The sequence below is a fragment of the Microcebus murinus genome, chromosome 10 (assembly GCF_040939455.1).
Source record: "Microcebus murinus isolate Inina chromosome 10, M.murinus_Inina_mat1.0, whole genome shotgun sequence".
Classification (NCBI taxonomy): domain Eukaryota; kingdom Metazoa; phylum Chordata; class Mammalia; order Primates; family Cheirogaleidae; genus Microcebus; species Microcebus murinus.
Window position 1 is genome coordinate 56442398 of NC_134113.1, and position 23171 is coordinate 56465568.

Here is a 23171-nt window from a genome sequence, read left to right on the forward strand (position 1 = left end):
GTTCTAAGGTGGTGTTTCCACGCTTCTGCTGGCCAGGGGCAGATGTCACGGCTGTGGCAGGTCACGTTCAGCACAGGTACTGGTGTGAACATCCTGGGTCTTCTTGAGACTTGCTGTGTGTTTCACAGAGCGAGGGCCTGGTGTGGGGGGGAGCAGGAGACACCCAAGCACCCTTGGGCTCTGTCTGAATCTGTCTTCAGTGTTTTTCTCTATTTACAGAAGAGGGTCTTGCTCCTGCTTCATCACACACTCTCATGTCTCTGCGGCATGAGCCGCCTCAGTTTTGCTTCCCTCCTAAAATGAAGCATAATTGTGAATTCTGGGGTGCTTAGATGACTAAGGGCGTCTTCAGTGGTTACTCTCGTGTTTTCAGTGCACAGGTGGGTGTGAATGTCCTGTAACCTGAGGGGATCTCAAATAGCGAGTCCTAGAATCATAGTGTCCAGTTTAGATGGGAGCTGAAAGGTCCCCTTAGTTCACCACCGTCAGGCACTTGACTGCCCTGCAGCTTCCCTGCCAAGTGGCCGTGGCCTCTTGCTCTGGCACTCAGGACTACAGCAGGCCATGCTGCTCAGTAGAGAGCTCTTCCTTCGGTAGAACTGGGCAACTTCCATGTGACTTCCACAGGGTTTGCAGAACAGTTATTCTCTCTTCCCGTATAAGGTCCCTTAAAATATTTGAAGGCAGCTGTCATGTTATCGTGAATCTTCTGACAAAGCTTTGAATTTCTTCAGTTATATTAGCAAATACTTACTGAGAACTTACTGTGCGCTAAGCCATGTGCCAACATTTGCTTTACATATATTGGCTGCTTTCATCCTCAAAACAACCATATGCAGTGGCCATTATTATCTTCTCTGTATGGATTAGGAAATGGGGAATTAGAGAAGTCAGATAGATTGCTCAAAATCACCTAGCTTGTGGGTGGAAAAGACTTTGGGTCAAGGATATTGACTGCAGACCACAGCCCTTTCCCACCACGCTGCCCTGCCTCATGGTTCCACATTCACCCAGGCTGGCTGCTCTCTTGTGAGCCTAGCTAGAACCTGGGGTCAGAAAGGATGCATAACCCTCCCTCTGGGCATTAGCTGACCACACAGACTAGAATGGCAATCCTACAGACTGTTCAGTACCTGCAGATCACATCCCAGGACTACACCTCATCTCTTGGGTTGAGTAAAATCCAGCTACCTTCTTCTCCATCCGATACATGGGAAGTTGGTATTTTGAACCCAAGTGCAGGACCTTATATTTCTACCCTATTCCTACCCAATATCCTTGACCCAAGGTCTTTTCCACCCACAAGCTAGGTGATTTTGAGCAATCTATCTGACTTCTCTAATTCTCCATTTCCTAATCCATACAGAGAAGATAATAATGGCCACTTCATATGGTTTGAGGATGAAAGCAGCCAATATATGTAAAGCAAATGTTGGCACATGGCTTAGCGCACAGTAAGTTCTCAGTAAGTATTTGCTAATATAACTGAAGAAATTTCACTACAGAACCTGCCTATTGCTGCAGCCTGTCATGATTTTTAAATCCTGGTTATTACCCTGAGTTTTCCATCATTCTCAACTGTCTGAGACTCTGTTGGGCTGGAGAAAATCAAGTAACTTACCTCTAGAAGTTTGCTTGAAGTTTTGCATCTATCCCAGTTGTCCTTGTGTTCTGGCCATAATTATTCTATCGACAAAGGTAACAGAAGCCCAAGTCCCTAGATGACTTGCCATTGTGGCTGTTGCAGCTATCTCCCTGTTCATCGGAAGGAAAGGCAAAGCGGTTAGCAGTGAATCTCAACCTGGTTCAAATGAAGGCTCCTTAAAGGCCATCCTGTTAATAATCAGTCATCTTGCCAGGCATGGATCTAAAATTCACTAGGCTATGGATCACGGGCTCGCCTTTACCATTTTGAAATCAGAATGGCAACCCTTCTGTGTGCCCTTGAAGGTTACCAATGGTGTTTCACCTTTATACGGCTTGTGACACAGAACTGAGTCATTTGAATGCTGCATCACTTGGGTTTTTGTTTCATACATCCTAAATTTCTGTTCCTCAGGCCATGTCTTCTGACCTTTATGGTCCTGAGAACATGCTTGCTAACCACAACCAAAACAAAATCAGAAGTAGCAGAGTTCAAGAGTCTGGCTCAGGAACATAAGTGGGATGCCCAAGAAAGGTTGGGGTGGGGAGAGAACGCTTTGGATCAAGCCAGGAATGGTGTTATTAGGGTTCTCCAGAGAAACAGAACCAATAGAATGTACATAGATTCGTTTTCAGGAATTGGCTCATGATTGTGGGGTCTGGCAGGTCAAGAATCTGCAAGGCAAGCCAGCAGGCTGGAAACCCTGGGAAGAATTGATGTTGCAGTGCCGAGTCTGATGGCAGGATTATTTCTCAGGACACCCTGGTCTTGTAAGGCCTTCAATTGATGGGATGAAATCCACCCACATTATGGAGGGTTATAGGCTTTACTCAAAGCCTTCTGATTTAAATGTTAGTCACATCAAAAACACCTGCACAGCAACAGCTAGACTAGTGTTTGAAAAGACAGCCGGACACTAAAGCCTGCAAGTTGCTGGGTATCCCATGGTCAGGAAGGGTGCAATGGAAGGATATGGGAAGGTATCCCTGGGTCCTTTGAGAATTCTCCTTGGAAGCCAAAGTAGGGGCTAAGGGAGTAGGAAGGTTTAAGGAACAATTGGATAGACTGGGCTCTATTTATTAAGTATTTGTTGAGCAACATCAGTGCATAAAGCAGTAGGCAAAATACAAAGATAAACAATCCCTTCAAGGAGTTTATAATTTGGACAGAGAGATTCGGATTTGCACAGAGGTAACAGGTGGATTTCGGCAAGTCCCAGTACAGAGCAATATGCAGGGTGTCGTGAAACCACAGATGAGATGTCTAGGGAAAGAAGGCATGTGTCCCTGCCCTCCAGGGGCTCCCTGTCTGGTGGAATGGGCTAATACACAGATAATACAATGGAAGGAGGTAGGTACTGTAACAGCGATGGAGAGAGTGCTGTGGGAACACAGGAGAGACAGGAGGTTGGGGCCAAGTGAGGTGACATCTGTTTTGGAGTAGGCATTGGCCTGCTTAGGAGAGGAGGGGGTTTTAGTCAGAAATGAGTGTTGTCATTCAAGAACCACAGATGTTCAACATGGCTAGAGAATATGAGCCAGGGGTGTAATGGGGGAGTCTGTTAGAGCCGTTCACATGCTGAGAAGTCAACACTGTCCCTTCATCCTGGGGGACAGAAATGGCAAATATGTAGCACCAATGCCATCACTTCCCTGTGACAGCTACCTCAGACTGTGCTAATCTATCTGGAATTTTTCCTCTTGGTCCCTCAATTTTTTCATGATCTAAATGCCCCTTCTCACTACAATCGCACTGAGTATTAAGTTCCAACATAGCATTTGGCAGAGGACAACAACACTCAGACCATAGCAGAGGGTTTTAAGCAGGGGGCAATGTGATCCTGTCTGTCTTTTGGGAAGATCACAGTGCTGACACCAGGAGGCAATTGTAGTGGCAATACAGCAAGAAAAGCTGGGAGGAAAGAGTGGGTAGAACACACAGATTTGGGGCATAATCTGTTGTGAACGATGAGGGGAAAGAGGGAGCTGACTTCAGTTTGGAGTACATGGGTGGACCTCAGCCTGGTGGACTTGCATGTGTTTGGGGGTTGGGGAGGTAGGGGCATGACGCTGTCCCCTGGGAGAGGGAACCAGGGATGAAGCAACCGGCAAACGTGTCTGCCAAGAGGGAAGAATCTGGAGAGTCTGGGGCCCTAAGAGCTGTCATTGTCCATCTTCACTATCTGTACCTGTTCTGAAATTAGCAGGGTAACATAACACATACCCTATGTCTCATGAGTGTTGTGCAGATGCCGTAAGGAAAACTGGAGAGTTAACCTTCCTTCTGCCACACCAACCTGTTCAAGCCAGAAGACACCCTGCCTTCCCCACCCAAGAGGCAAGATGGTCCCTGGCCTCCGGGCAGGACTAGACCCAGAGATCACCCTTAACCACCACAAATGAACTGCTCCATCTACCTTGCCCCTACTCTCAGACTCCCTAGCATCGGGTCTTTTGGCTGGATCAACCCTGCTGCTGCTCTCCCTCCCCCAGGCCCCAGTACATGCACAGACACCATCCCGTGGAAATTGTTAGGTAACAGGAGCCATTAAGAGCAACCACTCCTTGCGCAGTCAGCTGCCCACCGGCTGTCCATGCCTTCTGCAAAAGGTGATGTCATGCAACTGGGGGCCCAGCCCCTCATTCCTCACAGCCCAGAGAGCCAGCTGAGCTCCAGGCCTTCCCCTCCCACCTCCCTACTTAGGAGCAGTGGCAGTACCCAGGGAGGAGCCCCCAGCCCTGCCAGTTCTGGGCCCTGAAATAACTACACTGGAGCTCTGGGACTTGGGTCAGGCTAGAGGAGCCTGCGCTGCTCCACTCTAGACTCAAGCACCCTGACTTCCTGATGGTACACTAGAGCCCAGGCAGGCCAGTGGGGCAAGATTCAGCTCTCCTCACTTCCTCCACCAGAGGCTGCTCCTACATATCTGGCAAGGGCTTGCCCAAGGGGTGTCGCCTATGTCTTATCTGTCAGTTGGGCCCCTGCTGTCTAAGCCCCCAGCCCAGGCCAAGCCCATCCTGAGTGCCAGGAATCAGGGCAGCTGCAGCAAAAGGAAGCAAACCGGGAGCTCATTCTCAGAGACAGAGACTTGCTTGGGAACAAGGTACAGATTGAGTGCAGATGTCTGAGGAGCCAGAAGGATGGGTTGTGCAAGGAGGTTTCCCGGAGGGGGAGGTGCCCTGGAATGAAGTCGCAGGCGGCATACAGATTGGCTCCCCCACCCCTGAGCTTTATTTTTTTTTTTTTTTTTTTTTTTTTTTTTTTGAGACAGAGTCTCACTTTGTTGCCTAGGCTAGAGTGAGTGCCATAGCGTCAGCCTAGCTCACAGCAACCTCAGACTCCTGGGCTCAAGCGATCCTTCTGTCTCAGCCTCCCAAGTAGCTGGGACTACAGGCATGCGCCACCATGCCCCACCCCTGAGCTTTAAAGGGTTGCAGGAGATAGGATGAGAAAAACAGCTCAAGAGACTCAGGCTTGAGGGAAGTTGCAGAGAGTTGGTGAAGGTAAAGCTCTGGGGGCCTCGTGTACACTGCCTGGCCTGTGAAGGTTACTGAACCTAGAAGACCCTCCAGCTGGCTGCTTCTCCCCTGCTGAATTTCACCTGCAGCGGCAGCATCTTCAATCTGAAAAACAACTTCCCAACTGTGACAGGTATGAGATTCCAGAACTTGGTGACCAAGGTGGAGCCTGGAGTCTCAGTTGAGCACAGATCCTCACAGGAGGGAGCAGAACCCTGGGGGATCCGGAAACAGGGCTGGGACTACAGGTGGAGTCTGGTAAGCCAGCCTACTGTCTGGTTCAGAGATTTTCCACTGAGAGACTCATGGCCACCAGAGGGCATCCCCACTCCATAGTGTGGCATCCTGGGGCTCCCTGTCCCCTTCTTGGAGAAATTGGGGAGATTGGGAGGAGGAAGCAGACAGGAATCTCTGAGCTCTCAGGGAGCTTCCAGCAACTGAATTAAACAGTGTCTGGAATCCGGAGACCTGGGTTCTAGTGGGTCCTAGTGCCTGTTCTGCCACCATCTTTCCTTCCCTTCAGTTGCCTCTGTTAAATGAGGGCTTGGACCACACAGTATCCTTTCAAGACCATAAGGCCCTTTTTAACTCTGAAACCCCAGGATTTGAGGAAATCATGCAAAGGGCTCGACAGATAGTGCATTTCCTGGGCCCAACCATACTCTAGGGTCCTTGAGGGCTCCAGTCCTCTGGCAGTGTCCTCTCCCGTGGCGTGGCGGCAGGAAGGCAGACTGGCCTGCAAAACTGAGGGGCAGTCTCCGCCTCCACGTCAGCCTGAAAGAGGAAGGGCACAACAGGGCTGAGAGACACAGGTGCTCTGCCCCACACCTGTGGAGTCCACGTATCCAGGCTTCAGGCAAGGAGGTGTCCATTAGGTAACCCTCTGGGACAGGCAAGGTGGTTACGTTGTCACACAGGAGGCTGCGCAAAACACCCTTTTGATGGGTCCTTTCTGGGATAAGCGCTGGAACGAATAGAATAGAAACCATTGCCTCTCCTGCCTTTGCACCCCCCTCCCCACCCCCACCACAGATGCCGTCTGTCAGGAGCAGGCAACAGACGGTCCAGGGGTCCATCTGTGCTAATGCTTCACAATAGAGTCCCATGTTTCCCCACTGACACCCCCTCGCCCCTCAGCTGATGGCCACTTGGTGGTGCCGGATTTCGGGGGGTGGGGAGGAGGGAGAGGAAGGCACTGAGGAAGCCGGCTCTGAGCTCCCGGCAGTCCCCAGACCCCCTGCCCCCATCCAGCACGCAGGCTGCCATCTGGATTTGTGCGATCACTGAGGGGTGGAAAAGCACCCTTTCCCACCCACACCTCCTGTAGGGGCTGGGGGCCCAGAAGGCTGGGAGCAGGGAAGAGACAGAGTCAGGGAGACAAGATGAGGAGGCGAGTGGATGGAGACGGACCTGTGAACTGAGATGGGCGGGAGACAGAAAGCCGTCCCTGGCCTCCTCAGGTGGACGCAGCCACTTCCCCTCAGTGCTCCTCAGGCCACGTGTCTGACACAGCACATGTACAAAGTACTGCTCCCTACCAGACCAAGAGCTCTGTGACGCCAGAGCTGCGCCTGTACCCGGCACGCAGCGGGGCTTAAGTGTTGGATGAATGAAGAACTGAAGGCCACCTGGGTTTGGATCTCAGCTCTGCCACTGAGTGACTTGGTGCTGTGTGACTTAGTACCCTCTCTGGACCTCTGTTGTCCTATCTGTAAGGGACCATGATGGTACTTACCTCACAGGGTTGTTAGGAAGACCAAGTGAGTTAATACACGTATGTAAAAGCACACCAAGAGCAAACAGTGTGCACAGCACACGGTAAATGCTCAATAAATGCTAACTATAAAGGTGTAACACAGATTTGGGAAGACTGGAGGAGGGGACAGAAAGAGACAGTGCAGCCCTGGCCTCTGTCAGGACACGGAGTCCCCAGCTTGTGGTGCTGATGTCCTGTGGTGGCTAGCTGCTCTTTAGACACCAGACGCCGCCTTCCACTTCCTCCTCTCACTTCTTATTCGGGCACCACTGACGACAGAGACTCAGCTGGGCCATCCCCGCCCGCCTCTCCCACAGGCTGGCAGTCATGGTAACAAACATAATGGGGGGATGGTCCCTAAGACAGGGTCAGACAATGGCTGAGGATCGCCCCCCAACGCTGAGCACCCACTCAGCTTGGGCTCATCCCCAACCCCAGGAGTCAACTCCATAGTAAGGCGCTGCCTGAGGGAAGGGGGCTCTGAGCCCAACATCAGGAGCGGAGGAAAGGGGTGTAGCAGGGACCATTCCAGACCCTCGGAGGGGACAGGCCAGAATTAAGCCTACTGCTTTTAGGGTTTCCACCTCTTCTCTTTCCCCCCTAGACGTGGGAAGGGAAGGCAGCCTCTTTCGGGTCTTCCGGGCAGCTGTGTAAAGGGGAAGTCCTGGGCCCTCTTACTCCCTGGGGGCTTCTGCGCAGTCAGTTCAGGGGCATCTCCTCCCTCCTCCTTCAGAGAACTCACCCCTCCCGCCCTACAGGCCCGCAGCCTCTCTCCCCTGGCCTAGAGTCTCCTGCAGCCCCCTGGATCTTCTCAAATCTTCCCCGGGAAGCCCCAAGCTTCCTAACAATGACCCCTTACAGTGTCCCCCTCCCCCATGAATCAACACGCGCAACGCCCCTTCGCAGAGCCCCTCCAGGCAATGCCCCTTCACAGACCCCCTCCAGGTATCGCGCAGACCCCTGGCCCGCCCCGGGATGTCCTCTCCCTCCTCCCCTCCGCGCCTAGGTTTCCCCCATTGAGCGTCCCCTGCCTGGCCTGCCGTCGAGCGCTGTGGGCGGGACTCCGGGGCTGCTGCCCCCGAGGGGCGGGGCCTGCCGCGCCTGGGGGCGGGGCCACCGGAGGCCGCGCCCGGCCGGGTTCCTGGAGCCTATAAAGCGAGGCGACCCGCTGCCCGCCCGGCTGGCATCCCCAAGCCGCCGCCAGCCCCGCCGAGCGGAGCCAGCGCCGCCACCGAGGGGCGCCCGGCGCCGGAGCCATGACCCTTCGCCGACTCAGGAAGCTGCAGCAGAAAGAAGAGGCGGCGGCCGCCCCGGACCCCGCCACTCGGGCTCCCGACTCGGAAGTCGCTCCCGCCGCTCCCACCCCGACTCCGGCCTCGGGCCCCCCTGCTGCAGCCGCCACCCCTGGGCCCCCGGGGGACGAGCTGTATGCTGCGCTGGAGGACTACCACCCTGCAGAGCTGTATCGCGCGCTCGCCGTGTCCGGGGGCACCCTGCCCCGCCGAAAGGTGCGTCCCCCAACCCCACCCTCAGCTCCCGTGACCCCCAGCGTCCCTTCCTCGGGACCTGCTCCACCCCACCACATTCCCCCATCAGTTGCTGCTCACCCACAGTATTCTCTCCTCGGGGTCCACTGAGTCCCCTACCTTCTTCCCCAGCCCACCCGCAGGCCCCCGTAGACTCCCCTCGGCCCCCTTGTCAGTAGGCGCGAGGCCCCCGCCCGCGCCCCCGCTGCTCTGAAGGCTGTGGGCCTCCCCTCCGGGCCGCCTCCAATCCGGTAGCTCTCAACTCCACTCCCCACGCTCCGCCGCCCCGTCTGGCTCCCTCTCGCCTTCCTGGACTCTTCCCCAGCACCCCCTTCCCCTGGTCGCTCCATCTGGCTTTCTGCTCCATGCCCCGCCTCCCGTGTCCAGGTGTGTCTAAGTCCCCAGGACTCCCTCGCCCAGACCTCTCCGGTTGGAGCCGGGAGGGGTAAGGAGGCGGTGCTGCCGCTCGCCCCAGACGAGTTGAGGGTCCCAGAGCCCTGGGTGGGAGAGGGGGGCCGGTGGCCGCGCCGCGTGCGTTCTCACGCCGAGGGGTGCGTGGGGCGCCGCGGACTCCGGAGAGCACACCCTTCGAGGGGACACCTGGATTCCGAGGCTGAGGCTCGGGGCCGGCCGCCTTGCCCCACGTCTGACGTGCGGGGTGCGAGGGCCAGAGCTCCCTGGACCTCAGCCGGAACCGGACGGCGGGAGGGGTCGCAGGGCGCCCGCAGGGCAGGAAGGATGCGGCCCCGCCCGCCCCGAGTCTCCCCCTCCGCCAGGCTCTTCCTCTGGCCCGAGGGGACCTGAGCGCTCAGAAGCGACTTGAGAAGCAGGTTAAGGAGAGGGGCCTGGTGGCCTTTCCCCACTCAGACCCCCTCCTCCTACTCTGGCCCCCGGATCCCCCCCACACAATGAACAGCTTGTTGAGAATTTGCATTTTATGAAAATCGTGTTGAAAGACAAAGGGGTCTCTCTGTGCTGCCCAGTCCTTCCTTCTTGGCCCATTTGGGAACTGTCCCCTCCCCTGAGGCTAATCTTTGATTTGGGAGAAAGAGGGCTCCCTTCTTCTCCTTGCCTTGAGGCAGCTTGGGGGACAGTTAACAGGGGCACAGACCTGGAAGGCCCTGGGCTGTTTGGCTGCTCTGGGACTGGGCTTCCTCCAAGGACCAAAAATTTAGAAAGGGAAAGACATTAGTTTATCAAAGGCCCTGAAGAGACAAGAACCTTCAGCTCTGTCACTTCTCCCCACAAAAAGAACTCCCAATTTCTCTCCTTAAGTATAGTGAGACTTACTGTCAAGTTTGACATCTAAGATTTTCTTTGTCCCAGAAAACAAACAAACAAAAATATGGTAATGTTGAGAGACCGAGGTATAGCTGGGCACAGCTGGTCATAGCTAGTCACCTCCAGCTGGGATCCATAGTTGGTCCCTGAACAGCCTGTACTTTAGGAAACATGGCACCTCCTTCTCTTACACATTCTGGCTGGGATTGCCAGCCCCTGACCCCAGCTCTCCCAAGCCACACTATCTTTGGCTGAGAAATTAGGCGGAGAGACCTGACTGTCAGGGGGTCCCTGGAATACCTTGATAGGTGAGCGCAGGGTTTGAATACCTGACCTTCTTTGAATCCCATTGGGAAGAGCCCCTGCCTCAGCATTCAAAGTCTGGAAGGCATGAGCCCCCACAGACATGGCCTAGGGGATGGAGACCATTCTAGGGTAATGACTCCCAACTCTACCCCTGCCAGTGTGGAAACCAGCAGGAGGCTTAGAGGTCCATGCAGCTGGAACCCAAGAGGATGGTTGTGACCCTGTAGTTCCAGGTATGGGAGTATAGCCTGAGGAGAAAGCTAAGGAGTGACGCCAATAGTAGCAATCAGCACCAAAGCAGGTGTGGCATTGGGAAGGGACAGACAGGCAACAGGAAATGCAGTGTTGTGTCCAGAGCTGGAGCCCAGGTGAGGGACCTCTTAGAGTAGGGCTCTCAGCATCTGCTCAAGGACAGCCCCCCTCACCTGCTCTTTCCTGACTGTCTTCCTGCCCAGGGCTCAGGATTTCGCTGGAAGAATCTCAACCAGAGTCCTGAGCAGCAGCGGTGAGTCACCTCCACCCAGCTCCTGCCACGGTCCAAAAGGGTGCGGTGCTGGGGGGGGGGGCACACAACATCTCAGCCCTACTGGCTGTGGTGAGAGTCATTCTCCCACCCTTTAAGCACAGCTCCTCCACTGGGAGAAGGGGGCAGGTGGGGGTGTGGGCTGTGTGAAGGGGTGGCAGAAAAAGGAGGTGGGGACTTTTGAGTCATTAGGTACTCCTCAGCTCACCCCCAGCTTCTGCCCCTCCCTGGGGAGATCTAGATCATGAGAGCTTGGAGGTGGGAAAGCAGGCAAAGTTTGTGGGGATGTCCTAACCAGGCCTCCTGGGCTCCCCTGAGCCCTCCCAGCCCCAGCAAACCCCAGGGGCCCAGTCCCTCGCCAGGCTACATCCAGCTGCTTGGATCTGGCTACCCTGCCTCCAGAGTCTCGGTGCTACTATGGCCCCACTCTGTGGCAGCCCTCTGTGGAGGTATTTAAGGTGTGGGCAGAAGTAGGTGCCCACCCCAGGACCTGGGACCCCACAATTCCCCTTCTCTGCTCATATCTGTCCCTGATTTAGGCTTGACTTCCTCTCAAAGGGATCAGCAAACTATGCCAGCTGGCCATATTGGCCTGTTTGGCCCTTGAGCTAATAATCGTTTTTATATTTTTTAAACAGTTGCAAAAAATAAAAGCAAAGAGCAGTATGTGACAGCGGCTGTATAGGGCCCACAAAGAAAGCCTAAAATGTTTACCATCTGGCCCTTTGCTGACCCTTCCAGAAAACCAGAGAACACTGGGGTAGACATGGAACTCCCAGTCACCCTGCCCCCTGCCCCGATATGTGCAGATAGGGAAAGGCCTGCGGTTCAAAGTGAGAGGAGCTCAGGTTGGAGCTGGGAGGTGCTGCTCAGCATTTGGGGGGAATATCTGGGTCAGGCTGGGAGCCGAGGGGCCTGGGCTCCAGGGCCTGTCTTAGGCTGTGAAACTTGAAGGGGCCTTTGGAGGCTGCTTTCACTCTGCCTCTGGCTAGGCGGGAAGGAAGGGGGTGGGGGTGGGCAGAGGAAACTCTGGGCTCCCCAGCAGGCGAGCATCTGGAGCAGCTCCAGACCATTGTGTCCAGTGGGCAGGCCTGCAGTGCGGGAAGGGGCGGCCTGGAGCCTCCCCTCCCCCAGCCCCACATCTGGTGGGCTGGCCCCACCGCAGCTGGGAGGAGCAGCTGTGGTCTGGCTGAGCCTCGTGACTGGCCTCTGGGGGAGGGGCCAGTCCTCTCCCCAGTGCTGTAAAGCAGAGGAGGCTCCTGCCTGGGGCTGAATTTGGGGCCTCAGCTAGTCAGTAAGTGGCACTGGGGTGGCCAACCATTCCCAGTGCCACCCTCCCCACAGCAAGAGGCTGGACTGATTCTGTGCAGCTCCACAAGGCTGATTTCAGTTCGGTGTGGGAAGGACATTCCCATAATCTGTGACGAGAGTGAGTTGTCACTGGAAACCGCGAGTCCTGCTGGAATGTTCTAGACCAGACCCCAGCCTCCGGGGAGGCCCAAGACATGAGACCGACATTATCCTTTCAGTCCCGATAGTCTTGACCCTGTGTCTCCCACAGGAAAGTGCTGACTTTGGAGAAGGAGGATAACCAGACCTTCGGCTTTGAGATCCAGGTGGGAGAAGCTGCGTGAGAGGGATGAAGGGTTGGAAGGCGGGTCTGTGGGATGGATAGACCCACGCTGCCCCCAGCTGAGGGTGCTCTTGTCTGTTACAGACGTATGGCCTTCACCACCGGGAGGAGCAGCGAGTGGAGATGGTGACCTTTGTCTGCCGAGTTCATGAGTCCAGCCCTGCCCAGCTGGCAGGGCTTACACCAGGTGGGGCCTGGGCCTAGGACACAGGACTTTGGGAAGGGGCTGTGACCTTGCTCCCAAGCAGAAGGGGTGAGAAATCTCCCCTGAAATTAATCCCCTTCCTCCTCTTACTTTGAGAAAGCCAGAAAGAAGAATGGATAGAAGCCAGGCTTTGGAGCCAGTGAATTTGCCATTTACCATGTGATCCTACACTGTCCCATCTGCAAAATGGGGGTAATAATATGTTCCCCCATCCCTCCCTCCCTCACAGTGAGAGGATTCCCCGGGCACAGTGCCAGAGCCTGGTAAACAGTGGATGTTGCTGCTGCTGCTGCTGTTTTGCTCCCTCCTGGCAATCTGGTGACCCAGTCAGTGCTGGAGCTGCCCAAGAAGCCACATTCCATGTGATCTGCTTGATATTGGGGGTCAGGTCCTATTCAGCCCCAACCTAGCGCAACTCTGGGAAACCTATGTTACTTCCTCGAACAAGGAAATAATGCCTCAGTAGGAGACCCGCTGGGATCAAGCAAATCTAGAGTCTCCAGGTTCCAGGAAGGGGCAGGCTGAGACTGCATGAATTGCTGCCCTCCCCCCAATTCTATCACCATTTTTGCCCCTAAGCCCTTACCTCCTTGCCCACTTACCACAAGCCTTTGGTAGCTGTTCATTTTCTGTTGCTATGACAGAATACCTGAGACTGGGTAATTTATACAGGAAAGAAGTTTATTTAGTTCATGGCTCTGGAGGCTGGGAAGTTCCAGTTGGGCAGCTGTGTCTGGCCAGGGCCTTATACTATGTCTTAACATGGTGGATGACATCTCGTGGTGGAAGTACATACAAGAATGGCAAGCAGGCATATGCAAAAAAGATAAAACACAAGCAGCAGGCTCACTTTATATTAATAACAGTCTGCTGTTAAGGTAACTAATCACTCTGCCAGAGCAAGAACTCATCCTAGCAAACAGCATTAATCATGAGGGCAGATCCCTCATGACCCAAATGCCTCTCAAAAGTCCTACCACCTCTCCGCACGGTTACACAGGGAATGAAGCCTCAGCCTGAGTTTTGGTGGGGACAAACCATATTCAAACCATAGCAGTAGCCAAGTGGTACATTGCAACTTTGCAAAGTAGTTTCACACACTCCCCGCTGTCAGCTGTCATCCCTGAGGTAGCCACAGCAGAGATCCATACCCCCTTTCACAGATTGGAAAGAGTCCTCCGAGACAGTGGCATGCCCTGCCTGAAGCCTGGAGGCTTTATGTTGGCACAGGGTATCAGAAGCTGAGGCCTCATGCCTGGGGCCAGGGTTCCCAGCTGGGTGCTACTCCCCCTGCCCCCTTCCTGTCTCCACTGGGTCTCATGACAGGCGTGGGCTGGACATAAATAACCAACTCTGGGGGCAGCACAGGGGCTGGGAGTGCTCAGCCTTTGAGGACAGCTTCCTGAGGGTACGGTTAAGTGTGGGTGTATGAGGGCCCAGCCCCTCTGAGGTCTCCAGCCCCTCTGCTAGGGTGCTGGGCCAGGACAAGCTGGTAGTCACTAGAGGCAGGGAAGAGTAGCTGTGGTTCTGAGTGTGTGAGTTGAATGGGGTGAAAGAGATGTCAGAGGAGGGCTCCCAAAACTGTGAGGAGTCAGGGAAGGGAGTTCAGGAGTATTCGTGGGGCTTGCTACCATTTCCCTTTCCGGCCAAGGTAGGGGGCTGGAATTCTTCCATCATGCCCCATGGAGCAGATGCTGAATCCCTCTCTGCCTGGCAGGGGACACCATTGCTAGCGTCAATGGCCTGAATGTGGAAGGCATCCGACATCGAGAGATTGTTGACATCATTAAGGCGTCTGGCAATGTTCTCAGGTATGTCTGTCTAGCTGCGGTGGTGCCTGAGGGTTCCTGGGCTCAGCCTCTCGGTTTCCTCAGCCTGGGAGCTCACTCAACCTTTGATCCCCCAACCTCAGACTGGAAACTCTGTATGGGACATCAATCCGGAAGGCGGAACTGGAGGCGCGCCTGCAGTACCTGAAGGTAAGGGAGCCCGGCGATGTCCAGCCTCCTTGCCTCTTCCCAAGCCCCTGCCCTCCAGCTGCTGCTCTTTTTTAGGGGATCATTTATGTCTGAACCTCCTTTAACATTAAGTTTCTTCTGGCTATTCCCTGATCCCTCACTCTGTACCCACATTCTGCTCATTTCCTGGTAGCTCCTGACAGTGGGGTGGGGCCATCTCTTGCAGCAAACCCTGTATGAGAAGTGGGGAGAATACAGGTCCTTAATGGTGCAGGAGCAGCGCCTGGTGCACGGTGAGTAGGCTGGGGCGTGGAGGGCCACCCCCTCCCCTACCGACGCCCCCACCTGTGCTTCCCCCTCAAAACTAGTGCATTACTCCCCTCTCCAAAGTGAAGAAAGGATTGTTGAGCTCCTACTTTGGGTACAGTACTGTCCCGGGCTGCTACCCACTCGTTTATTTTCACAATAGCCCCCTGAACGCAAGTACTAGACAGTATCGTCTCCATTTTACACACTGGAACACCGAGGCTCAAGGAGCTAACTGCAATCCTTCCCAAGGCCCTGTGTCACAAGTGGTCCTCCTGAGGCTCTGAGTTGTAATCCCTGCTTTACAGACCAGGGGAGTAGGGGCTCAGGTTTGTGATTTGCCAGGGCCACACAGATGGTCGATAGGAAGGAACTGAGATCTCGAGCTCGTGCCCTCTGAGGCTTTGCCAAGGACACATCCGACTCCAGGCCTGACGGCCCTTCTGCCTCCGCAGGCCTCGTGGTGAAGGACCCGAGCATCTACGACACGTTGGAGTCGGTGCGCTCCTGCCTCTACGGTGCGGGCCTGCTCCCCGGCTCGCTGCCCTTCGGGCCTCTGCTCGCCGTGCCTGGGGGCCCCCGCGGGGGCGCACGGCGGACCGGGGGCGACACTGACGACGCTGTCTACCACACGTGCTTCTTTGGGGACTCGGAGCCACCCGCGCTGCCACCCCCGCCGCCGCCCGCCCGCGCCCTGGGGTGCCCCGCCGAGGTCCCGAACCCCGGGTCGTGCCCGGGGCCTCGGGCTGCGCTGAGCCGCAGCGCCAGTGTGCGCTGCGCGGGCCCCGGGGGCGGCGGGGGCGCGCTCTGGACTGAGGCCCGCGAGCAGGCCCTGTGCGGCGCCGGCCTGCGCAAAACCAAGTACCGCAGCTTCCGCCGGCGGCTGCTCAAGTTCATCCCCGGACTCAACCGCTCCCTAGAGGAGGAGGAGAGCCAGCTGTAGGGGCGAGGGCGGGCAGGGGAGGTATTTATTTATTTATTCATTCGTATCCGCCAGTGCAAAGTGGGGGTGCCGGGCCAGGAGGACCCCAGGAGCCCAAAGCAGTGGGAGAGGGTCCTTGTGAGCCCCGGCCGGCTGGCTGAGGGAGTGGGGGGCCCAGACCCCTTCTCTCCTCCTCCCCTAAACCACAGTGGGAGCTGGAGCAGGGGGAGAACCAGGCAGTCGGGGTTGGGAGAGGTTTGGGGGCCAAAGATGGGTCATGCTATCGTACAGTCTGGGTCAGTAGTGCCTTGTGGGATGTCTAGGAACACTCCCCCACCGGGGAGTGGAGGACCCTGTCCCACGAAGCCCTCTCCTCAGCTTTACCTGCTCCCCCGGCCCTTAGCCCTGGGGAAAAATGGCCCATGGTGAGCCGTCCCCCACCCTCCACACACACACACACACACAGTTCCAGTGGGCCCCAGGGCGCCTAAGGTGCTGGTTCCCTCCCTCCTAGCCTTGACCCCTAAGGGCTTGGCCCCTTCCGGGGGCCTGTAACTACGTGGGGTCCTGGGACAGGGGTCCTGGGTTCTGTGCGCCTTGGGGACAGGAGCCAGCATATTCAGGTGGGGTGGGGGCAGCACAGACTGCTCCACCGTTTTGCATATTGTTGCTTCTGAACCACAAAGTATATAAAATTGACGGTTTTTTTGCATCTGTGTCAGCGTGGTGACTGCCTGAGGGGGAGGACTGGGCTCTGGCAAGCTCTGACTCCACCTCGAAGCCCCCTCCAAACACACACACACACACACACACACACACACACACGCACGCACACTGTGTTTTACATCTTATTTTCCTGCAGCCTGAAGCCAAGGAAATAGTCTGGGAGATGTTAATTTACATGCATGGGCCTGAACTAGAGGCGCCACACCCTCATCAGACCTTGGGCCTCTTGTTTAAATACATCTTGAGCCTCCCTCCCCAAATACCCACAACAGGTGGTGGCCAAGGCTTATCTAAAGTCCTTAACTATCCCTGTGGAAATAAGTGTGCTTGACAACCCTCTCTTCCCAGTCTGAGGTCTCCCTTGAAGGGGCAGAAGCCAGATCTACAGGGCACCATAGCCATCATCCCCCCAGCCTGTGACAGGCCCCCATCACTGCTCACTCCACTGTTCTAGAACTCAACAGTTTCCAGTACTCTTAGAATGAGATCCAACTCTCAGGCTGTAGTGTCTGACCCCTGTCGGCCTCCCCTCACTCCCTACTCTTGCTGCAGTGGCAGCCGTACCTGGTGCACTTCAGACCCCCTTCCACTGGGTCTCTGCAGTGCTCTTCCCTCCCAGGGTTCCTTCAGTCTTCAGCTCTGCCCTGCAAAGGCCTTCCCAGCCAGTTGAAAAGACAATCATACCCTCCTCTGTGATTCCATCATAGTACATACACTTCACCATCCAAAATTGTCTTGATTTTTATGGGTTTTGAGTTTTGCCTGTGCTGCCCACCCGTCGGGATGCATGCTCCTTGCCTCAGGACTCAGGGACCCTTTCTGTCTGAGTCACTGCTTGCTTCTTGCCTGCTACTAGCACGTAGTAGACCCTCTATATGGTGTGTGCTAAAGCATCTCCAGGAGGTATTCACCACCTTCTTTGAGGTGACCTAGGGCAAGTGACCTGTCTAGGGTCATATAGCAAGCTAGTGGCACAGGTGGCCTTGGGATTTGAGACTCCTGCTCCAGTGCTCTTCCCTGGCAGTAACCAGCATACACCGGGTGGCTTTAAGAGAGGTCTTCATGGACCTTCCCACCCTCTTCCCTCCTCCACCTCTGTACTTGCCTCCCGAGTGGGTTCCCTGTTTCCTCTTGACCCTGGCCCATCCCTTTTCCACACAGCAGTCAGGGCAGAGTTTTCAAAAAGGAAGATGGATCACAACCCTCCTCTGCTTAAAACTCATTATGGCTTCCCCTGGAATAAAAGAATAAAGTCCAAACCTTTACTGTGGCCTGTCCATAACACATTGTCCCTCTGGGCAGACAAATTACAAAAGGGCATCCTTTTCTCTGGGTTAACAGCAGCCACAGAGGCCCAACAATTTGGCCCCTGGGAGCCTTTGTGCAGCACCCTACTTTTGCAACTATATTGGAATGCCCTGCATGAGACCCTCCAGGATCTGGTTCCTGTCTCTGTCTTCAATCTCAAGTTGTTTCTCCTTCCATGTCACTTATATATCTAAGCCATACAACTCTTTCTGTTCCTAATATGGCAAACCCTTTTCTGCCTCTGGCCTTTGCTAATGCTGTTCTCTCCACCTGGAATACTGTCTTTGCAAGACTGATTCCCCCATCCTCAGGTCTCAGCTTAAACATCACCTTTGCAGAGAGGTTCCCCTGATCTGATCTGGAGTAGTTCCCTGTCCCCATTATGCTTTACCTGGAGTCCCTACTTTTTTTCTTTATGGCACTTTCTCCCAGGTGGTAATTATACTGACAACTTTTGTATCTGTCTCTTGCCTTTGTGAGCGCAGAAACCCCAGCCTTGTTTAAAGTGGCGCCTCAGGGCCTAACATGGAGCCTAGCACGCAGGAGGGGTTCAAGAAACACTGCAGAATGAGTGATGCCCCTCTGGGGCCACCCTGCATAGAATTAACCACCTCCCACTTTGGCCCCTTCTCTGTTCCATCTGTAGCTGGCAGCTGTGGGCCTTTCTCCCCAAATCCCCTTGGGGCTGGGTGGTTGCTCCAGCCAGAGCACCTGCACCTGGCTGCCCTGCCCTCCCCAATCCTGGGAAGAGTCCCTGTTTGAACAGCTGCTATGCAGCGATGACAAACATCAGCTCCCAGGGGCTCAGGTCTAGGGAAGGGGCCCTCTCACACCTTTGTTCCCAGAGCCCAGGGCTGCCAGGAGACCAACTGTCTGGGCACTTAGTGGGCGCAGGTGGGGGTGGGAGCTGCAGGGAGATTTTTCCTCCCAGAGTAGATTTCCAACCCCACTCCCACCGGTCTGTCCCCACTCCCTGCCATGCAGCTAGTCTTGGGAGTGATGTCAATGTTCCCTCACCCCGGCTGATGGGGCTCCTGGCCAGTGGCCGTATGCACCCAGGGGAGGGTGAGGGGTGCCCAGGGCGGGGCTGGATCCCACCTCTCAGCTGATGAGATGACGGCACCAGCACAGCAGCCTCCTGCCGTGTAGGTGGGTGACAGGGAGTGACTAATGTGCGAGCTGCGATGCTAAAAATTAACCCAGGGATCGTGTTTGGCGGAGGGGGTGGGGGTGGATGGGAAAAGGAGCAGGGACTCAGAATATTGTGTGGTCGGTATTCCCCCTGCCCTGCCTCCCCTCCTTCGCCTCCCACCAGCCTTCTGCTCCTCTCAAAGCCTCAGGGGACTCTGAGGGAGCCCTTCCTCCACCCCAAGACAGAAGGGGCCCCCAACAATTCCAGGGGAGGAGAGTAGACCCCACTCCAGGTCTCATGCATGGTGGGGTAAGGACACCGCCCTGCAAATGGGGTTCTGGTCTGAAGTCCCCACAGACCAGAGGAAGAAGGAAGGGGTGTGAGAACAGGGTCAAGGAGATGGAGAGGAATCAGTGGGGCCTGCAAGGCTGTGGGGCTCACTATGGGAGAAGAGGCAGGGGCCCAGCGGATATAGGAAGGCAGGATCTGTAAGGGCAGCGTCTGAGATGCGCCAGAGAGCAAAGGGAGGAGGGCATGGTCCAGAGGGAGCAGTCCCATGCGTGTGGGTGCTGTCCTGGAGTAGGGTGCGAACATCCATCAGAGTAGGGGAGAGGGGCGGGCTCTTGGGACTTGGTTCGGGCCATAGAAGGGGCGTGGGCTTAGAGAAGAGCTTCACTGGCACATGCGAGAAAACCTGTTAGACCATGAGCACTTCCATTTCCCCTGGAGACCACAGCAGAGAGCTGGAGCTGAAGGCAGCAGGAGAGGGTGAGGCAGCAGGAGGCACTGTCTGCCCACCAGCCAGACGCTCGCACCGCTGGGGAAGTGAGGGAGGCTGTGGGATTCCCCGGGTCAGCAGAGACGTCAGGTCGCTTGGTTGGGATGTTTTCTGGTCCTGCATTGACGGGTGGGTGAAGTGACCTTAAGGAGGGGGTGACGGGCTTAGAGAAGTACGAGAGAAAAGGACCCGGGGTTGTAGAGAGGGAAGAGGGACCACGGAAGGCTTGTCCGTAAACAGCCCAGCGACGAGCACTGCGGAGTAGAGCAGCGCGCTGACCCCTGCTGGTGACCGCGAGCACTGCACCTCTCTGGGCCTTGACCACACCACGTGGAGAGAGGGCAGGAGTAGGGTTCTCCCACCAGCCAGTGCTGTGAACATCCTCCCCTCTCTCTTCCTCAGCCCTGCTCCGCACTCTTACAAGGTGTAGCCTCCTCTGATCGCCACAGCCCCTTATCTGAAGTGCTCTGACACCCTCCCATCCCATCTGCTCCCCATTGCCTCTGCTCAGCCCCCACTGTGGGCTCCCAAGGGTGCCAGCACTACCCCATTCGCCTCTGTGGCCTGAACTGTGCCTGGCACTGAGCGGACATTCAGGCAGCACTGACTGACGGCCGGTGTGTGCGAAGGAATGAATGACCAGAGTTCAGAACAGTGAACTTAATTGATTTCAACCAACGGAACTTCTCTGTGCAGAACTCTGCGTTGTGGACTGGGGTGGGGAGGAGAAGGAAGCACACTTGCTAAACTGTGAGACACAGGAATGAATTTATCTATCTATCTATCTATCATCTATCTATCTATCTATCTATCTATCTATCTATCTATCTATCTATCTATCTTGTCTATCTACCTATCTATTTATTTAGAGATGGGATCTGGCATGGTGTCAATATGGTGACCTCCCAGGAGGTGGGACCACCAGGTTGCCTAACACACAAGAAGTTTTGCTGTAAGGGAGACCTCCTAAACCTCAGGGAATCTTCCCTTCCTGAAGTTTGGCCTTTTGGTGAGAACATACAAGTTTATGCAAAAAGTAAAAATCATGCAACTACTGCCTCTGGGTCTCTTTTCTCACTGCTCCCCTACAGAGTCACTTAACCGCCTTCCTCACATCTGGTGTGGTCCACTCAGCAACCCCCCAGAGTGACAGTCCATCCAGGCCCCCGGACACGTAGCACCTTCTTTCCAGATCTCTCTCGACTGTCCGGTTCTAGCCACCCTCTCTGAGGAACGAGCGTGGTATCTGGTAGAACGCAAGCAAGAGCTGCGTTACCAACTACAGCAGCGAATCGCCTGGGGGACATGTAACAGTGGATGGGACCCACCCCTACCTACCCTTATGACTCTGATCCAGGAGTTCTGGGGTGGGCTGGGGCGTTGATATTATTAAAAGCACGGCAGTTGCTCCGTAACGATTCATTGAAAGGATGCTGAATGAAGATGATTCTAGATGAATCTACACAAAACCTTGGAACTCAAAATACTGACAGAATTCGGCCCCCCTGGGGTGGTTTCTCCTGGGGGAGCTGAGGACCTGTGCCTCCCGCTGGTCCAGAACCACCTTCTGCGTCGTGGTATAGGCTTTAGTATGAACAGTGGCCATCTCCCCGACAGACCAGGAGCTCTTGAAGGACAGGGATCCCATCAGACGGACGCATCTGTGTCCCCACCGCGGCTGGAGTGGGGGGCGGGACCCAACGCAGTGTCCAGGACCCGGCTGGCCTGGTGTATGCAGCCCTGGGCCTGAGGGGAGGGTAGAGGAGGCGGGGTGTCTAGGGGTTCGCGTCTAGACTAGGAGTTGGGGGTCGGCATGGAGAGATCAGACTGGTGGTGGTGCTGGGGGTTGGAGCCCCATGCGCTGCCCAAGAGGCTGCAGGCTTGACCTTCGAGTTCTGGGCTTGGTGGAAGTGGGGTGCGGGTGGGGGCGCCACTCCAGTGGAGTCAGCTGCGCACCCTCTTCCCACCCTGGCCCACCCTGGGGCTGAGGGGCTGAGGGCTGAACTGCAGAGGCAGGCTCCGGCCTAGGGGCGCAGCCGCCAGGAGCCGGGGTGGGCGCGGAGACCGGGTTGTGTTCTGCTGGAGGCTGGGAGGGAAGCAGGTGGCAGTGCCAGAGTGAGTAACCGCCTCCCCGAGCGGCAAATCCCGCCGCCTCAGGAAGTCCCGGAGACGTCGTGCACCGCGCCCCCCGCCCACGCCGGCCCTTCTCCGCGCACAGGCCCACCCGCGCTCGGCTCCTCCAGCTCGCGCCCGCCGCAGACGCGCGGCGCCCCCGCACGCTTGACCCCGTTCCGGACGCCGACGCAGCGCCCCCGGCAGCCTCCCTGCAGCTCCCCGCTTCCTCCCTGGCTCCGGCTCTTCCGCCACCCCTCTATCCCCGCGCGCCTCAAACCCCAGCCCGCCGCGCCGCTCCCCACCCCCCGGGTCCCCACCCCCCGGGTCCCCACTCCCCCGGTGGGCGTGGCCGGGCAGGGCTGCGGACTTGCGGGCCGGCGTCGCCCTCTGCCGGGCAGACTCGCGAACTGCTACACCTCGCCACCCCGGCCCTTCGCCGCCTGGTCGCACACCTTCCTCTAGGCTCTGCCGTCCCGCTCCTTTCCTTGACCTGAGGACTCGGAATGTGTAGATGTCGGTCCGGTCCCAGCTATGCCGCAGGCTGTCTGCGGGAGAGTCGTGGCCCTACCCGAGGATCGGGTTCCTTCCCTGTGAAATGCTGCGCTGAGACCAGAGGCACAATAGTGAAGAAATGAGATGAGGTTGCTATTAATGCCAGGGGCGTTCTTTCCTGCCTTGCGGGGGGCGGCTGGAGGGGGGGGGCTCATCTTTCTCCCTGCCCAGGGCCCACTGTGGGAGGAGAGGCATAATTCATCCTCTAGAGATCATCACATGGGGTGTATGGCCTTCAGGCTTTTTTCTACGTACACACGTATTTTAATACGATTGTGGACATTCTCTACATGATGCTTTGTGTCTTGCCTTTTTTTTTTTTAAATCCTGGACTCTAGAGTCAGACAAAACTGGATTCAAGTCTTTGCTCTGTAACTTTATATTTCTGTTCTTGAGCAAATCACATAACCTCTACCTTCCTCTGCCTCAGTTTCCTCATCTGCAATATGGCGATATTGCCAGGAGTGGCCGCTTCACAGGCTGTGGGAAAGCCTGCACGTGGCTCAGTGCAGGCCGGCCAGCGCTACTGCTTTGAGCAGGACTATTCTGCGGCTGTGGGAGTCCCGGGCCTGCCGGTGCTCTGCCTTCTCCATGAGCCACAGCGGTGAGGAAGGAGTCCGAGGCCACTGCCTCTTTGGCTTTGCTCTCTGCCCAGCGCCGCCGTGACCACGCAGGCCTCATTATGTCTCCAGTGCACCCCGAATTGCCCCATCTCAGCGCCTTGCCACTCTCCCTGCGTCTGGATGGACTTTCCTCCACTTAGGGTCGTTCCCTCACTTCCCTTGTGCCCCTGCTACATTGCCGCCGCCTCCAAGAAGCCTCCCCTGACTGTTCTTTATCACTAGCACCCTCACACATTCTCTAGCCACCTGCACTGCTGTTTTTCTTTATAGCTCTTCTCATTATGCGACATTATCTTATATATGTTTGATCCGTATTCCTCCTCTAGAATGTACCTCATGAAAGGTAGGGACTTTTTGA

The 23171-nt window shown here is 56.0% G+C and overlaps 1 protein-coding gene and 1 long non-coding RNA gene across 3 annotated transcripts; one reads left to right on the forward strand and one right to left on the reverse strand.

The window, feature by feature from the left end:
* Positions 1 to 17: 17 nt before the first annotated feature.
* Positions 18 to 7259, reverse strand: LOC105870304 (uncharacterized). Of its 2 annotated transcripts, none has more exons than XR_002223969.2 (4): positions 6899 to 7259; positions 5992 to 6127; positions 1622 to 1755; positions 18 to 294 (listed from the first exon to the last, which is right to left on the reverse strand). It is a non-coding gene; the product is annotated as an uncharacterized LOC105870304 (long non-coding RNA). The 2 variants fall into 2 exon arrangements; XR_012921443.1 differs by having other exon boundaries at positions 18 to 667.
* An 844-nt stretch (positions 7260 to 8103) lies between these two features.
* TAMALIN (trafficking regulator and scaffold protein tamalin) lies at positions 8104 to 16291 on the forward strand. Its single transcript, XM_076007283.1, has 8 exons — positions 8104 to 8427; positions 10488 to 10537; positions 12117 to 12171; positions 12273 to 12375; positions 14111 to 14199; positions 14301 to 14372; positions 14578 to 14644; positions 15113 to 16291. The coding sequence occupies exons 1-8, from the start codon at positions 8176 to 8178 to the stop codon at positions 15598 to 15600; spliced, it is 1176 nt and encodes a 391-aa protein (XP_075863398.1). The 5' UTR covers positions 8104 to 8175; the 3' UTR covers positions 15601 to 16291.
* The last annotated feature ends 6880 nt before the right edge of the window (positions 16292 to 23171 follow it).

What these genes read in the sequence shown, in the direction of transcription:
- TAMALIN (XM_076007283.1), top strand. Translation starts at nt 8,176, where the DNA reads ATGACCCTTCGCCGACTCAGGAAGCTGCAGCAGAAAGAAGAGGCGGCG. An exon ending in CAGAGTCCTGAGCAGCAGCG is followed by an intron (nt 10,538 to 12,116) that starts GTGAGTCACCTC and finishes TGTCTCCCACAG; the next exon opens with GAAAGTGCTGACTTTGGAGA. An exon ending in TTAAGGCGTCTGGCAATGTT is followed by an intron (nt 14,200 to 14,300) that starts CTCAGGTATGTC and finishes TGATCCCCCAAC; the next exon opens with CTCAGACTGGAAACTCTGTA.